The 17258-nt window shown below is 45.3% G+C and overlaps 1 protein-coding gene across 7 annotated transcripts in view; it reads right to left on the bottom strand.

Moving 5' to 3' along the window:
- Positions 1-17258, bottom strand: part of LOC135514211 (citron rho-interacting kinase) — a 51711-nt gene that overhangs the window by 9978 nt on the left and 24475 nt on the right. The window contains exons 11-35 of one of the 7 annotated variants that reach the window (XM_064937511.1): positions 17140-17256; positions 16766-16875; positions 16486-16660; positions 15635-15832; positions 15480-15533; positions 13450-13647; positions 12284-12477; positions 12072-12207; positions 11815-11919; positions 11519-11659; positions 11074-11196; positions 10689-10908; positions 10022-10192; positions 9717-9740; positions 7945-8118; positions 7624-7804; positions 7245-7333; positions 6952-7056; positions 6676-6845; positions 2344-2388; positions 1354-1434; positions 1059-1194; positions 793-932; positions 581-673; positions 244-352 (exon numbers count right to left, since the gene is read on the bottom strand). In XM_064937511.1, coding sequence (XP_064793583.1) covers positions 244-352; positions 581-673; positions 793-932; positions 1059-1194; positions 1354-1434; positions 2344-2388; positions 6676-6845; positions 6952-7056; positions 7245-7333; positions 7624-7804; positions 7945-8118; positions 9717-9740; positions 10022-10192; positions 10689-10908; positions 11074-11196; positions 11519-11659; positions 11815-11919; positions 12072-12207; positions 12284-12477; positions 13450-13647; positions 15480-15533; positions 15635-15832; positions 16486-16660; positions 16766-16875; positions 17140-17256 — 3289 coding nt within the window. The remainder of the gene's footprint in view (positions 1-243; positions 353-580; positions 674-792; positions 933-1058; positions 1195-1353; positions 1435-2343; positions 2389-6675; positions 6846-6951; positions 7057-7244; positions 7334-7623; positions 7805-7944; positions 8119-9716; positions 9741-10021; positions 10193-10688; positions 10909-11073; positions 11197-11518; positions 11660-11814; positions 11920-12071; positions 12208-12283; positions 12478-13449; positions 13648-15479; positions 15534-15634; positions 15833-16485; positions 16661-16765; positions 16876-17139; positions 17257-17258) is intronic. The other 6 variants (XM_064937512.1, XM_064937515.1, XM_064937513.1 and 3 more) reach the window with 6 other exon arrangements.

Below are 17258 nucleotides of genomic sequence, written 5' to 3'. Positions count from 1 at the left end.
TGCATGAGCGTTCATGCAAGTTGTTCTGGATAAGCGCATCTGCGGAATGACTAAAATGTAAATATAGAATCAGCATTAGAATAACCATGGAAAGTATTTAGTGGCATCAACCTTTTTAACATGTGAATAGTAGAGTGGCTTGTTTACATGTAGCATTTTTGGATTGGTCACAGTTCATTTTCTGGTACTTATGAGTTCCAGTGGGTTTACTGAGAGGAACGACCAACAACGAAAGCCACTAACCCTCCAGGACATACTGCTTCATCTCAATCTCATAGAATTTGTTGGTGCCGATGATGATGCTGTAGCTGGTCAGGTGGATGCAGCTGCAGGGCTCCAGAGTCTCTATCTCCTGATGGAGGGGGGGTGGAAGGAGGTTGTTAGAGAACGAGCGAGGGAAAACAGCTGCTGGACTGATAGGAGGAACAGACTTTTCTTCAGTTGCAGTTCAACATAAATGAGGTGCATGTCTAGTCACTGTGAGCTGTCTTGTGGGTCAATTTAATTTCCTCTGTAACCAGAAAGTGATGTGTTTATCCTTCCATCTGATCATTTGTTTCAACTTTGAGGTGATACTCACCTTGCGAATGCAGAACTTGTTGAGGTTGTCATTGTAACGCAGAATTGTAATCTTGTTAGGCATTGCTGCACAGATACAAGGCCCATTATCTATCTGTAGACAGACACATCCACAAAGTCATTGACAGTTATGATAAGGGATAAGCAGTTCTTCGGTCAAAGGATGACCAATTGAATCAATGCCCCCAACCCCTAAGAAACCACTAGACTTACTCTGCCTGCAGAGAAGAGGTGGCAGCCCTTGACCGTCTCAAAGATAAATGGTTCCAGTTCAGACTGGGCAGGCAGGTGGGACTGGGCCAGAGACTGCTTCACCTTTTTAATCTCCACCAGACACAGCGCCCTCTCATCCCCTACAGGCCAAACACAGACATTACCCCTCCCTTCAATTCAGTCGGACTGACAAATAAATGAGACGGTCGACGATGTACTGTATATATGTGCTGTTATCACTGATTGAGTCAAGTCGGCTTTCATACCAACAATCATCAGCAGCTTCTCATGCTCCTTCATGATGTGGATCTGGAAGACGGAGCCCAGGCCAGGGATGTGGGTCAGGGAGTTTTTGATTACATTCAGGGCGTACAGACCCTCCTCAGAGCCCACTAACACTATCTGTGAGAGGGGAAAGAATACACGTCACTGGTAGTGTACTGTACACTGTGGGACTACATGAAGTGCATATGTTATCAACACACGTAAAACGGGTCAGGCGGAAGAGAGAAACTATCAACCCATACACTCAAAAGTCTAGTTTACTCTTCATTATATTACCTGGTCTGTGAGGGGGAGAGTACAGTTGATGTCAAGCCTGTCATCTCCCTCCAGCTTCAGCAAAGAGTTCCCAAGCAGTTTCTGGTGGGCGGGAGACAGAAACACAGTGTCAGGAGGCTCACAGCTTCAGTATGGTGGGAGAGGCACAGTCGGGAGGCTGTCAGGCTTGGTATAGGAACAGAAAGAGGGTTTATATTAAGGTAGTTGGGTGGGTGCAGAAACAGGGTAATCAGGCAGAGTGAACGGGGGGGGTAGAGAGACTCCACAAAAGGGGTGTCAAACTCATTCCACGGAGGGCTGAGTTTCTGTGGATTTTTGGTTTTTCCAATTAGCTAAAGACCTAGACAACCAGGTGAGGGGAGTTCCTCACTAATTAGCGACCTTAATTGATCAACCAAGGACAAGGATGGAGCGAAAACCCACGGACATCCGGCCCTCTGTGAAATGAGTTAGACACGGGCTCTACATGGTAAGAAGTGAAAGCTGACAGTACTACCAGACAGACCACTTGTCCTGGCTACAGGAAGGCCTATTGTGTGCATACGGCTGGTTATATCACTGTAATAGGCTCTGTGATGAGTATGTTGAACACCTCGCAAAACATGACACATCTAACATTTGAGTAAAGAAATATATAGCGAAAAATGCTATCCAATGATCTGATCACAATACATCAAATCAAAGATATTGAACAAAAGATAGTTGCCAGGTGCTACAACAGTCAGACAATCACTCACAGTCAACATAACTTCGATAAGACAATAGAGGAAAGGATGGTGGGGACAACCAGCGTGTGGTCACAGCGTGAGGTGAACAGCAGGAAGATGACCACGCGCTCAAGACAAACATGCACAGAATTATTCTGTTTTATCATTGTAAATGTTGTACAGTAATCGTAAATGTATTATAATTGTAATTGCGTGTATAAAGTGCCTGTGTGTCTGGTATCAACAGGAAAGCAGACAAAAGTAGCCTCGTTAGACTCTTTACCTGGACCAGAGGAGACAGAACCATCTGTGTTTTGGACACAGCAGCCTATGTGCAGTGAAACCCCATGGAGCAGGCAGAATAGAGCAAATCAACAAAACATGCCCACATACAGGGACATACAGTATGACATGATGAAAAAGCAACAAACAGGAATGAGAAAGAGAGAGAGAGAGAGAAAGTGAGAGAGAGAGAGAGAGAGAAGAAGAGGGACAATTAACGCCACATATAAGAGACACCATGGATTATTTATAAAACTTTACTACTGCAGTAAATGATTAAAAAACAAAACAATTCACAATTATTTATACAGATTTAATGGATGGATGCATTATACTCAGGGTCCTATCAAGCATACAAGTATGCTGCAGCGAAGAAAAAATCTGATGGTAAATGTAAAGTATAACCCTCATACAGTAAAAATGCTGTTTTAACCTTTGATGAGTCAGACCTCAGGCATCCAAACAGAGAAACTACCTTAAAAGACAAAAGCCAGGGAAACAGGGCTATATTTCCACCTGGTATTAATGACAGATATATAGTGTAGGTGAAAGCTGAATGAGGACCGACACTTTCCACCATTTACCAAATTCTTATAGTAAACGATGAGTTCTCTCTTGTTGCTGAGTGAGCCCTGTCATTAACTGTGAGAGTTGAGCACAACCAGGATGTGGACATGAAGCTAGGGTTAGAGTTGAACTGGGATGTGGACATGAAGCTAGGGTTAGAGTTGAACTGGGATGTGGACATGAAGCTAGGGTTAGAGTTGAACTGGGATGTGGACATGAAGCTAGGGTTAGAGTTGAACTGGGATGTAGACATGAAGCTGGAGTTAGGGTTTATGTTGTGGTTGAGGATAGGGTTAGAGTTGAACTGGGATGTGGACATGAAGCTAGGGTTAGAGTTGAACTGGGATGTGGACATGAAGCTAGGGTTAGAGTTGAACTGGGATGTAGACATGAAGCTAGGGTTAGAGTTGAACTGGGATGTAGACATGAAGCTAGGGTTAGAGTTGAACTGGGATGTAGACATGAAGTTAGGGTTAGTGTTGAACTGGGATGTGGACATGAAGCTAGGGTTAGTGTTGAACTGGGATGTGGACATGAAGCTAGGGTTAGAGTTGAACTGGGATGTAGACATGAAGCTAGGGTTAGAGTTGAACTGGGATGTGGACATGAAGTTAGGGTTAGAGTTGAACTGGGATGTAGACATGAAGCTAGGGTTAGAGTTGAACTGGGATGTAGACATGAAGCTAGGGTTAGAGTTGAACTGGGATGTGGACATGAAGTTAGGGTTATTGTTAGTGTTAAGGTTAGGGCTAGGCAGTGGGGTAAAGTACTTAAGTAAAAATACTTTAAAGTACTACTTAATTGTACTGAAGAAAAATATAAACACAACATGTAAAGTGTTGGTTCCATGTTTCATGAGCTGAATTAAAAGATCCCAGAAATGTTCCATATGCACAGTGAGCATATTTCTCTCAAATTTTGTGCACAAATTTGTTTTCATCCCTGTTAGTTAGCATTTCTCCTTTGTCAAGATTATCCATCCACCTGACAGGTGTGGCATATCAAGAAGCTGATTAAACAGCATGATCATCACACAGGTGCACCTTGTGCTGGGAACAATAATAGGTCACTCCAAAATGTGCAGTTTTGTCACACAACACAATGTCACAGATGTATCAAGTCTTGTGGGGAAATGCTGTTGCCATGCTGACTGCAGGAATGTCCACCAGAGCTTTCTCTACCATAAGCCGCCTCCAACGTCATTTTAGAGAATTTGGCAGATCGTCCACCCGGCCTCACAACCGCAGACTACGTGTATGGCATATTTTGCTGATGTCAACGTTGTGAACAGAGTGCCCCACGGTGGCGGTTTGGTTATGTTATGGGCAGAAATAAGCTACGAACAATGAACAGAATTGAATTTTATCGATGGTAATTTAAACGCACAGAGATACCATGACAAGATCCTGAGGCACATTGTTGTTGTCATTCATCGGACAGCATCACTTCATGTTTCAGCATGATAATGCACGGACTCATGTCACAAGGATCTGTACACAATTCCTGGAAACTGAAAATGTCATGGCCTGTATACTCACCAGACATGTCACCCATTGAATATGTTTGGGATGCTCTGGATTGACGAGTATGACAGCATGTTCCAGTTCCTGCCAATATCCAGCAACTTCGCACAGCCATTGAAGAGGAGTGGGACAACATTCCACAGCCATTGAAGAGGAGTGGGACAACATTCCACAGCCATTGAAGAGGAGTGGGACAACATTCCACAGCCATTGAAGAGGAGTGGGACAACATTCCACAGCCATTGAAGAGGAGTGGGACAACATTCCACAGCCATTGAAGAGGAGTGGGACAACATTCCACAGCCATTGAAGAGGAGTGGGACAACATTCCACAGCCATTGAAGAGGAGTGGGACAACATTCCACAGCCATTGAAGAGGAGTGGGACAACATTCCACAGCCATTGAAGAGGGGTGGGACAACATTCCACAGCCATTGAAGAGGAGTGGGACAACATTCCACAGGCCACAATCAACAGCCTGATCAACTCTATGCGAAGGAGATGTGTCACGCTGAGTGAGGCAAATGGTGGTCACACCAGATACTGACTGGTTTTCTGATCCACTCCCCTACCTTTAAGGTATCTGTGACCATCAGGTGCATATCTGTATTCCCAGTCATGTGAAATCCATAGACTAGGGCCTAATTAACTTATTTAAATTGTCTGATTTCCTTATACTGCATGAACTGTAACTCAGTGACAACTTTGGAATTGTTGCATGTTGCATTTATATTTTTGTTCGGTACAGTTTTTGGGGGTATCTGTACTTTACTGTACTATTTATAGTTTTTACAACTTTTACTTTTACTTCACTACATTCTTAAAGAAAATAACAAACTTTTTACTCCATACATTTTCGCTGAAACCCCAAAAGTACTTGTTACATTTTGAATTCTTAGCAGGAGAGAAACATTTTCCAATTCAGGCCCTTATCAAGACATCATCCCTGGTCATCCCTATTTCCTCTGATCTGGCAGACTCACTAAACACAAATGCTTTGTTTGTAGTGTTGGAGTGTGCCCTTGGCTATCCAGAAATAAATAAAAACAAGAAAATGGTGCCTTTTGGTTTGCTTAAACCAGTTAAATGTAACTAAATGTATTCAAAAAGTAAGTATGTATCATAAGAGAGCCATAAAAAACAACTAGTAATGCTGCATATTCAATGAAAGGTTAAAATCTCAACTTTCTGGTAAAAATAGTTCTCAGTTGCTGAGGTGTAGTCACTTTTGAGGACACAAGCTCAAGTGCACAGTACAAATATGATTTAAAAAATAGGCAAATATTAAATATTTTATACAGTGTATTAGTATTCAACAAAACTGTATGAATAAGGCTTGACATGACTTATCTGGTTTCTAAATATAGTATAATCAAATTATGAAATGACTTCACTTTCCTTATAACTGTACAATACATATTTGTATGTTTAGGGTTAAAGAAAATGTGCATATTTTCTAAAGCGAGACATTCGTTGTGAACAGAACTCTAGCTTGACTTCCTGAAATCGTTAGGAACTCTCCTTTCATCTCATATTAATCTTGTCCATCTATGACAAACAGAAAGTGTTTTTTGTTTAAAATCTAATAATTATTTTGATTAATGGCTATAAATCGATCTACCGTAATGACATCCCTCTCTCCTGCTGCACTATGATGTAATGAATGCAGGCATGTGTTTTGTCAGTGGCTGTGATGTAGGGTTCAGCCGGGAGTTGATGGACAGTCGGAAGAGCGAATGAAATGGTTGTAGGGACATCCATCCCAGCTTCTAGTGTCGGTCAGAGGGGGTACCAAGAGGATTTATAAGGAATTTGAATTATTTATACTTTTACTTTTGATACTTAAGTATATTTTAGCAATAACGTTAACTTTTATATAGTATAGTATATATAAAAGTATATATAGTATAGTATATTTAAAACCAAATACCTTTAGACACTTCCACAAGTAGTATTTTACTGAGTGACTTTACTTGAGTCATTTTCTATCAAGGTATCTTTACTTTTACTCAAGTATGACAATTGGGTACTTATTCTACCACTGGGGCTAGGGTAAGGTTTAGGGTTAGGGTAAGGTTTAGGGTTAGGGTAAGGTTTAGGTTTAGGGATAGGGTAAGGTTTATGGTTAGGGTAAGGTTTAGGGTTAGGGTAAGTGTTAGGGTAAGGTTTAGGGTTGTATGTATGTGTGTCAGTAAGTAATTATACTAATTTAACTCCATAGTGGTGAGTACTGTGGTACTCACTGCATCTGCCTCAGCCTTCTCCCGAGATGCTCGCCCCCCTGCCACCACAGACTCCAGCACGGCCACCCAACGCTGCTTGTCTGGGAAACTGGGAGCCATGAAGTACAGAGTCTGTCCGGGCCAGCACGACGTGTGGGGGTGGGACTCCAGCTTCAGCACATACGGCACATCTACACACATCACAGCCCAGTGAGGGAACGAGGGGAACAGTTCTTTCCTAAGCACAGATCATGATACTACTAATAAGTTAATAAGTCAACACAAGTTTGTGTGTACCTGACTTTGCGGTGTTGGGTAGCTCAGACGCCCCGACAGCCCCGTGCACCATCACCTCTCCATCAGACAGACACAGCTCAAACTCATCCAGTGGCTTTACTGAGTCTGAACAACACAAACAGAGGGAAATCAACATTCACTAAGAAATACACAGACTAAAAGGCACCAACTGGCTGCAATCAAGAACACTGTAAGCTAAATGAAATAAGAATGAATTGTTACCAAAAAAATGGAAAATAGTTCAACCTATTTCATAATCATATGTACTGAAGGGACAGGAAATGGAGTGAGACCTTCTCTGGGCTCTGTTTCATAGATGGTCACCTTGGTCCCATCCAGCACCACATACTTCCTCTCCCAGCCCTGGCCACGCTTCCCATTCCTACAGAACAAACATGTCTGTCACTGGGCCAGCAGCATAGACTATCACAGAGATAGTCAATGCCTAGAACAGATGAGGATAATACTGTAGCCTAAAACTATGCTTTAGTACTAAAGAAACATCTCAGATCAAATCAAATACAGTGAGAGGGATTAGCAATCAGTCTAAATGCAGTCAACTTGAAGGGTAAGCAGACAGTCCGTGTTGATCTATAGTATAGTCCTATTAGTCAAATTTGTTTCACAGTAGTAGTGGGCATGAAGTCCACACACCAGAATTAACAGACCCACCTGGGCTGCTTCATCCACCCCTCCAGGCGAACATGTCCGCTGGCCTCTTTCAGTTGCATGCCAGGGGAGCTGCCCTTGTCCCGGCACAGCGCCTCAGCCATGTGCAGGGCACAGTCCCCAGGCAGGCCGCACGTGGCAGGAAGGCAGGGGGAGCATTTTGGATGACACAAAGCATGACATTCTGAAGGAGAGAAGAAAACTGTTCAAACTCGGAATGCCAGAATCACAGTACTGTATGAGCCACCCTTCTGAAAAAGCCTTGCTCAACAGAAATGTGCCTGATCATTGTGATGGGGAGAGGATGGTTGGAACGTAACATACCGACACAGGTGGCTGCCTGGCGACCAAAGTGCACAGTATCCAGGCACACAGTACACTTGGCAGCCCTCATGTTGAGTCCCACGGTGAAGCGGTGAGGGGTGTTGTGGTGAACGCTCTCCCTCTGCCTCCCCCTCTCCCTGTCCCTCTGACTGTCCTTCATGCGATGGCCATACTCTGAACACAGCCAGGAAAGACAGTGAGGAGGGACGGTCTCTATAGCAACCACAATTATCGGTTTGCTTTCTTTAACAAGGGAAACATCCAGTGCACCGTGTCATGTCAGTTGTGCAAGTGAGGCAACGGAAAGGAAGCATCACCAACATAATGTGAAAACGTTAAAGATAAAGAGGATCTGAAATGAAAAGGTAAATCATATTGATCCCAACATTCACCAGTGATCAGTTCATAACTGGAACGTAACACATGCATCCAGGAATCTTCTCATTGAGGGAACAGGATGAATATGTTCCAACCAGTGGAGGCTGCTGAGAGGAGGACAGCTCATAAGAATGGCTGGAACGGCGTGAATGGAATGGCATTAACCACATAGAAACCAAGTGTTTGATATATTTGAAAACATTCCACTGATTCCGCTCCAGCCATTTTCACGAGCCCGTCCTCCCCATTTAAGGTGCCACCAACCTCCTGTGGTTTCTACATTGCGGAATAAGGTGAAAAGCTGAAAAGAAAACCCCCTCTGTAAGGTGTGCAGGTCTGGGTTGCAGTGGTTCAAGGTGCAGGGCAGATAGCTGCCTGAGAGTCAATGGATTGGAGTGTAGGCAAACAGAAGTAAAGGCAATTGCTTCAGATTTCCAAAGCTGTGCACTTAGAGGGAGGAAAGTTTAGCTCAACAACAGAGAACTATGGAAATGTTTTCAGTCTCATTTCTCCAAGTAGAATACAAACACATACACTGTGTGTCACAAACACATAATGGCTTTTTTTTAACATGATATGTTGATTTTCTGCTAGCTGGTAATGTCCAATCATCCAATATGCTGGTTTGAATTACATTTCTACAATGATTTACCTGACGCAAGCCAGGATTGAAAATGTCTTTATGATTTATGTACAGAACCAGTCCAAAGTTTGGACCCACCTACTCCTTCAATGGTTTTTCTTTATTTCTGCTATTTTCTACATTGTAATGTTACTGTGTTAAAGAAAGCTACATATATTTTATATTTGAGATTCTTCAAAGTAGCCAACAAGTGCTCAGCATATGTGGGAACTTCTTCAAGACTGTTGGGAAAGCATTCCTCATGAAGCTGGTAGAGAGAATGCCAAGTGTGTGCAAACCTATCATCAAGGCAAAGGGTGGCTACTTTGAAGAATCAAATTGGTTTAACATTTATTAGGTTATTACATGATTCCATATGTGTTATTTCATAGTTTTGATGTATTCACTATTATTCTACAATGTAGAAAATAGTAAAAATAAAGAAACTCTTGAATGAGTCGGTGTGTCCAACCTTTTGACTGGCACTGTATGTAAAGACATGTAAACTTACATTCTATGAAAATACTTTAGTTATTAATTGAAGTGAATACTAATTCCAGAGCTAGAATAATTTAGTAGAAAGGCATTACTGGAAAGTGGAAACTCCAATACAAGCATTAGAAACCATAACGTAGCATACCATACTATATAGAAACATCTGCCACTTGATCCCAGTGCAGAGCTTTTCAAATCTGGCCCATTCGGAGTGTGGTAGAGAGGCAAAAAGGAAGGGGATAGCAAATTGCGGGCTCCATGAGTTAGGAGAACTTACTTTCAAAAGTGACTCTCCTTCTCTCTGTTGAGTGTGAGAGACAAAGGACAAAGGACAAAGGTCTAAGGCATTAGGAGGAAGAGGAATTTCTGTAGGACAGTAGTAGCCATCAGGAAAGCTTGCCTGAGTGATTTCTGTCCAAGTATCTTTATAATGTCAGTTGGTGGCCTATTACTTTAATTATACTGCATTATATGGAAATATGGACACACTGCTGAAGGCCACACAGAGGTCTCATCTGATGCAGTGTGTTAGCTGGGCATAAACACTCCCATGTCCCCTTTTTCTCCTCCAGAAGGACTCACCCTCGGGGGTGGCAACCTCCTTCCTGCGGCCAGAGTTAGCGGTAGCCAGCAGGCTGCTCGGGCCCTGCTGGTGCTCGGGAGACTTCACCATGGCAGACATCATCATCTGCTGGCGCGATGTGCCAGGGGTAGCAGGGGTACCACCATGGTCCACAGGCTTGTACTGGACTGCTGAATGTGTGTATATGTGTGAGAGTGAGAGACACACAGAGAGAGAGCGAGAGAAAGAGAGAGAAGAGAGAGAGAGAGGTGAGAGGAGAGAGAGAAAGGAGACAGAGAAAGGAGAGAGAGAGAAATAAAGTAGAGAGAGAAAAGAGAGAGAGAGCGAAAGAAAGGAGAGAGGAGACAGAGAGTGTGGGAGAGAGAGATAGAGAGAGAGTGAGAGAAAGGAGAGAGGAGACAGAGAAAGTGGGAGAGAGATATAGAGACAGCGAGAGATAGAGAGAAAGGAGAGAGGGAGTGAGAGAAAGGAGAGAGGAGACAGAGAGAGTGGGAGAGAGAGATAGAGAGAGAGCGAGAGAGAGGAATCAAAGGAAAGTCACAAGGAAGTGTTGTTTGGGCCTGGTGTGAGTTTGATGTTCTGCTTGAAGCGATAGCATGCGCTGGACTACAGCCGTGGTCTTTAGTGGGATTATTTCCTGTTTATTTGAGATGACTGTGTCCTTACCTTCCTCTCGTAGGGAGCGCAGCTCCAGTCTCATCTTCTGCAGTGCATCCTCCAGCTCAGAGCAGCGGGAGCGCTCCTTGTCCAGGGCCATCTTCATGTCGCTGTACTGCAGGGGCACCGGCTGCACAGAGGGTACAGGGGACACCTGCTGGGGAACCTGGGACTGGCCCTGGGCCACCATGGCAGCCAGCAGGTCCTCTCTGCGCCGTCCAAATAGACCCTGGAACACACACACAGACATAATAACAGTCACAGGCAAACATTTTGAGAAAAGATTGGGGGTAGAATGAACAGGGCCCATAGCAGACGCTAGTTAAAGGTGCTCTAGAAATGTATTAGTGTACTCTGTGTCTCTGTACCTGTGTTGTGAGCTGCCCAGTCTCACCTTTTTCTTCTTGGAGCCCCCCTGGTCCACCCTGGCCTGGAGGAAGTCTATGAGTTTGGATTGCTGGGTGATGGTCCCCTCCAACTTCACTTTCTCATGGGAGAACACAGCCTGCAGGTGGAGCTAAGTGAACATTACTAAGGCAATGAATTTTTACTAACGTACCTCTGTGTGTGTGTGTGTGTGTGTGTGTGTGTGTGTGTGTGTGTGTGTGTGTGTGTGTGTGTGTGTGTGTGTGTGTGTGTGTGTGTGTGTGTGTGTGTGTGTGTGTGTGTGTGTGTGTGTGTGTGTGTGTGTGTGTGTGTGTGAATTCATGTTAGTGCGTTTGTGTTTGTGCATGAGCATATTTTTGCGTGTGAGTGAGTGAGTGAGTGAGTGAGTGAGTGAGTATGTGTGTGTGTGTGCGTGAGTAAGTGAGTGTGTGTGTGAGGGAGTGTAGCTGTACCTGGATGTTCTCCAGCTGGTACTCCAGGTCAGTCCTCTCAGTCTTCAGCAGGTCAGTCTGGTCCAGAGCCTCCTGCAGCCCCTGGGTCAGCCGGAAGATGTGGCTCTTCTGAACATCCATCTGCTGCTGCAGGTTACCTTGCTGTGGAGGGACACCAGCAGCACAAACATGATGTGATGTTTCACTTCTCACAAGACGCACAAACATATCGGGTTATAATAGAGGCATTTTTAACATGACATGATATTAATGACTCAATTGCAACACATGCAGAATGAGAGGAAAGCATAACCCACGTCATCCAGCAGCCTCTGTTTCAGCTCTCTCTCACTCTCCAGTTTCTGCTGCAGACTCCTGGCATTCATCTCCAGCATGGCATGCTTCTTCTCCAGTTCATTCAGCTAGAGGGCCAGAGGCAAGAAAATATGTACAGGTCTGCTTTAGCCAAACAGACAGAGAGACAGAGAGACAGACAGAGAGAGAGAGACCGAGAGAAAGACAGATGGATACACAGACAGAGAGAGAGATGAACAGGCAGACACATAAGGCTCACTGTGTCAGAGAGGCTCTCTGCTTTGAGTCTCTGGTCCTTGAGGGCCTCCTGCAGAGCCAGAATCTCAGCCTTGTGCTCCTTCACCGCCTGTTCAATAGACTGACGAGCCTCCGAGTTGCGCTGGTCCGCACGCAGCCTGAACAGGAGTAAGAGAGGGGGCCATATGAGTGTGTGTGTGTATGTGTGTGTGTGTTGATTTGTGTTTGTGTTACCTGTTCTGCTTCTCGTTGTCCAGCAGTCTCTGGATCTCCCTGGTCCTCCTCTCAGCCTGGTTCTTCTCTTCCTCCAGGGCTCCCCTCCAGGCATCCCATTGCCTCTCCTTCTCCAGCAGCTCATCGTTCAGGGTCTCCAGCTCCAGGACCTGCTCCTCCAGCATGGTGCACGTGGTCTTCAGCGTCTCAATGTTCTAACACAGGACGTGGAGGGGAGGTTAAATGAGAATAGGAGAATAGAAGGCACTGCTCTGCTCCTACAGACAACATGAACAACACAGAGCGATTGCAGGGTGAAAACGCACACTAATACAACCATTTAAGGAGCTTTTCATGGTGGCCTTAATGAAGCAGCCCTCTGAGTAATAGACATACTATCCCAAACCAACATCAGTATTGTCATATATCAATGGGTTGTGCGCCACAGTTAAAAGTGCTTTTGAGAGTTGTATAGATTCATGAAGGCAATGCATTTGGCCTATGTACTGTACATAGGGCTGACACTGAGCTAGGATTTATGCTTCCTATTTCTCTGCTTGAGACAAACATTGGGATACAAATATAGCTGCAGCAGCACCATGGTCCTCTGAAGTCCACGCATCCAGGGCTGACACGACCTGGGAACGATGTGGATGACACATCCCTCCCACTCACGGTCGGATCCCTCATCTATGACTTCCATCCCTGGTTACACAACCACTAGCTAGGACAGAGAGACTGAGAGATGAAGCTACTGAACGCCTACACACCCCCTCCCACAGGGGCAGAGCACAGCGTCACACAGCCTCCTATTCCTCTCTCTGCTCACTGAGCTAGCGCTTCATAACAAAAGAACAGTCCAGTATCTTCTGCCTGATTTATACTCCACTTAATCACAGTAGCTGCTGAAGTGTGTGTGTATGTTTTTGTGTGTGTCACCTGTAATTGATTGTTGAGGACTGAGGAGAGTTATGTGTTTTGGGGTATATATGAGAGAGAGAGAGAGAGAGATTATTTCACCTCTGTTCATTATCCATTTAACTTTCTTTGGCAATGTAAACATGTGTTTCCCATGTCAATAAAGCCCCTTGAATTGAAAACATGATAAACTAGACTCTCCATGAACACATTCTAGTAACATTAGAGTGTTGTACACTGAGCAGGATGGGTGTGAGCGTGAGTCACACCTGTTTCTGGTTGTTGAGGTGCATCTCACGGTCAGCCACCTCGCGGCGGAGGCGGTCCACGTCCTGGCCCAGCTGCAGGCGCTCCTCCGTCTCGTCTGTGGCCTCGTCCAGCTGCTTGGACAGATAGAAGTTCTGTCTGTTCAGCTCAGAGTTCTCCTGGGTCAACTGGGTCAGCTGCTCCTCCAGGTCTGTGATCACCTGAGGGAGGGATGGAGAAGAATTACACTAGGTTCATTACCAGCATCTCAACACAACAGTATATGTTTTCAATGTATACTACGGTGTAGTGATGTAGTGGTGGACCTGTTCATCATGTAGTGAAATAGAATGACCAATCAATGGGAAGGGGGGAGGAGGGCATTAAGACTCATCATTTAAATGACCGTTGACAGACAAGAGTGAAAAGTCCTCACCAGAGCGTATGGATTTTATCGAAACCCGCACAGCGTTTCGTTGGATTACCGAACACTTGAGACAATCACCGTGAGTTTCTTTCAGTGAATGCTGCGTACATTACAGCCCGCGAAGGCAACCATTTTGCAATTAGAGATAAATATCCATGGAAACGTGATTATCTTAGACAGCCTTCATGTCACTCTCCAGGGCTGAGCAGGGAACTGCATAATCTATTCATCTGCACCATTATGTCCTCTTAATCAGCCAGCATACTAGTGCATACCCTATGCAAACGAAGGTCAGAGGTTTCTGAAGCTGAGTTAGATGTTATTCCTCTCTCTGGGGAGCCGGCTGCTCTGTACCGTGCAGGACGACAGGGCAGAGGAGTGAACAAACATCAGTCATCTCTCTCTAGCAGGCCCTAGGGGCTGAGGACTGACAGAAATGACAAAATACTCAGAAGAGATGGGAGGTCAACAATGGGACTGATAAGCCGGGATCTGTTCATCAGCAATGTACTCTACTCCATCCTACATGATAATACACACACACACACACACACACTCCGGGACAAGCCATGGTTGAAGCTCTGTAGTTTCCTTAAAGGACACACAAAAACACAGGACAGTCTAGTAGCAGAACCCGGGGTAGATTAACACTGGTGCTAGCATCCAGGTGTTTGTGATTTAATACAGTGGGTTTGGATAGAATTCACTACCCTCTAAAGATGTGTAAACAAAGCCGAGCCAATTCCCAACAACAGCCAAAGCACCCAGACCTTCACCTCCAGGCATGTTACATAACACTTGTCATCAGTACATAACAGTATCTATTATTGATATACTACTACCTCATGTCAATGCAACCTTGCCCATATTTAATTTCTGCTGTTTTTGAATGGTGCAGGGCTGCAAGAAGCACTGTGTTATCAATGATCTAAACAGAACAAACAGGTGCCATACACAGAAATAGACATGGGGGGCCAGGCGTAACAATCTTAATTTGTTTCCGAACTTGGGAATGATTGCCTGAATATCGGCCAGCCGAATCTAGGAAGAATACTCTTTCTCAACAGCTTGCGAGTGGGAGGATCACAAAAGTAGGGCAAGGGGATAAAGAGAGACCATTATGTATTAACCACAGTGAGACCCAGCAGTGATTCAAACAATGTGACTTTGAAGGTTTTTAAATCCCTCACCACAACACAATAACCTCATCTTCCCAGGGTTAGTTTTCATGCGCTCGCTGACAAAGAGATATGAAAAGATATGGGTATATATTATTCATCACATCAACCTAAATACAAGACTTAGTTCTATTCTTGGCAAAAAAGATATGGAGGAACCGCATAAAACAAACAGATATCTTTCTAAATAGTAGAAATAGCAGTGGGGATTGAAAACAGACGGATAACCGAATTGATGCTCTACTTTTTTCCTGGAAAAACAAAGGCCTCACTGATGGCTGGAAACACGGCCAATGGAAATCTGTAATAGCTGATCTTATCTGATTCAACTCAGTTAATGCCTTCGAATCCTGAAAGGAGTAAGAGAGAATAGAAAGAGAGAGAAAGAGACAGGGTAAAGAGAGGTAGCAGAGAGAGAGAGAAAATGTGTTACAAAGGGGTGGCCTACCGCACAGCTGTCTCTGAGGGCATCATACTTGCGCTGGATCTCGTCTCGGTGGGCCTACCAGACAGAGAGAGAGAGACAGGTTTGGTGGCTGTACTGTACGTCATAATATCACAGTAATAACAGCAGACTGGTATGTGTGTCCCTCCTGCACTCACTCTGAGAACACAGATCTCCTCCTCAGCCTCAGCGGTGGTGTCCTCCAGCTCTGACTTGGCCTGTTGCAGCTGACTCTCCACGGAGTGGCGTGCCGCCTGCAGCCCGCTGATCTGAGACACCCTCTCCTGCAGCGACAGAGTCAGCTCTGTCACCTGACGTTTGATCTCCAGCTTCTGCTCCTCGTGCTCCAAGCCCATCTAACGACACGAGGGACAAACAGAGAGAAGGGAGAGACAGAAAGGAGTCAGGAAGAGGAAGGAGGGATCCAGATGGGTCAGTGAGTCAGAAAGATGCTGATCTGGCAAATCAACAACCCACAGGGGAGCTTGACCTTTCACCTTACATGACCCCTCTATCTGGCATCCCTCTCTGCCCAACCCGTCGACTGCTCTCCTGGCCCTCTTTTCCTCCTCCTCTTTTCACCCCAACCTTCCTCCCCTCTCCTTCTTCCTGTGACCCCAACCTTCCTCCCCTCTCCTCCTTCCTGTGACCCCAACCTTCCTCCCCTCTCCTCCTTCCTGTGACCCCAACCTTCCTCCCCTCTCCTCCTTCCTGTGACCCCAACCTTCCTCTCCTCTCCTCCTTCCTGTGACCCCAACCTTCCTCCCCTCTCCTCTCCTCCTTCCTGTGACCCCAACCTTCCTCCCCTCTCCTCTCCTCCTTCCTGTGACCCCAACCTTCCTCCCTTCTCCTCTCCTCCTTCCTGTGACCCCAACCTTCCTGCCATCTCCTCCTTCCTGTGACCCCAACCTTCCTGCCTTCTCCTCCTTCATGTGACCCCAACCTTCCTGCCCTCTCCTCCCCTGTCTGCCCACATCCTCTCCCCATCTCCTCTTTCCTCTCTCCTCACCTCTCTCAGCCTCGTCTCCAGCTCCAGCACTCGGCTCTTGTTGCTCTGCTCCTGCTGGCTTATCTTCTCCAGATGCTCCTCCAGCTTGGCATTCTGGGCCTCCAGTTTCCCAGCCTGGGACTCCAGGTAGAACTTCTGCTGCCTCAGCTCCGAGATCATCTCCTCCTGGGCTTTCCTGTCCGGCCCAGACAGATAAATAGACACGCAGCGCAGTCAGTAGACAATCTTCCTAACTAACTAATTAACTATGTAACTAACTGAGATAGTCCACAACACTCACATGTTTTTCTGGGTGTAGATGCTGCTGTTGGCTGCCAGTTTGTTGGCCTCAGACAGCTCGGCAATCCTCTGCTCCAGGCTGGCCATCTTAGAGTCCATGGCATTGATGGTCTGGGATGGACAGAAGAGACACGTTTCAAAGCACATTTACACGCAGCCTTAACATGTCTGACAGTTTGTATCGCATTTATAAAGTATCAAATGCTCACTACTATTGTCAGAACAACACAGCACATGTACGATACATCACAGTTTCCTGGCAAAAGGTTATTGGAACTTTGTAATAAACCAAGTCAGCGTGATTAATGTGAAAAATAAACCAGGTCCATGTGATTATTGTAAGAATCTGGCCACATCCTAACTGGCAGCTCTTACCGCCTTCTGCTCGCTGATGATGCAACACTTCTCCTGGACCTCCTCCTCATACTTGCTCTGACTGGATTCCAGCATCTCCTTATCTGCCATGTGTGCCTTCATCTGGTTCTCCAGAACCT

The sequence above is a fragment of the Oncorhynchus masou genome, chromosome 25 (genome assembly GCF_036934945.1).
Source record: "Oncorhynchus masou masou isolate Uvic2021 chromosome 25, UVic_Omas_1.1, whole genome shotgun sequence".
NCBI lineage: Eukaryota > Metazoa > Chordata > Actinopteri > Salmoniformes > Salmonidae > Oncorhynchus > Oncorhynchus masou.
Note: the sequence above shows the minus strand (reverse complement) of the source record. Positions and strands in the feature narration are given on the sequence as shown.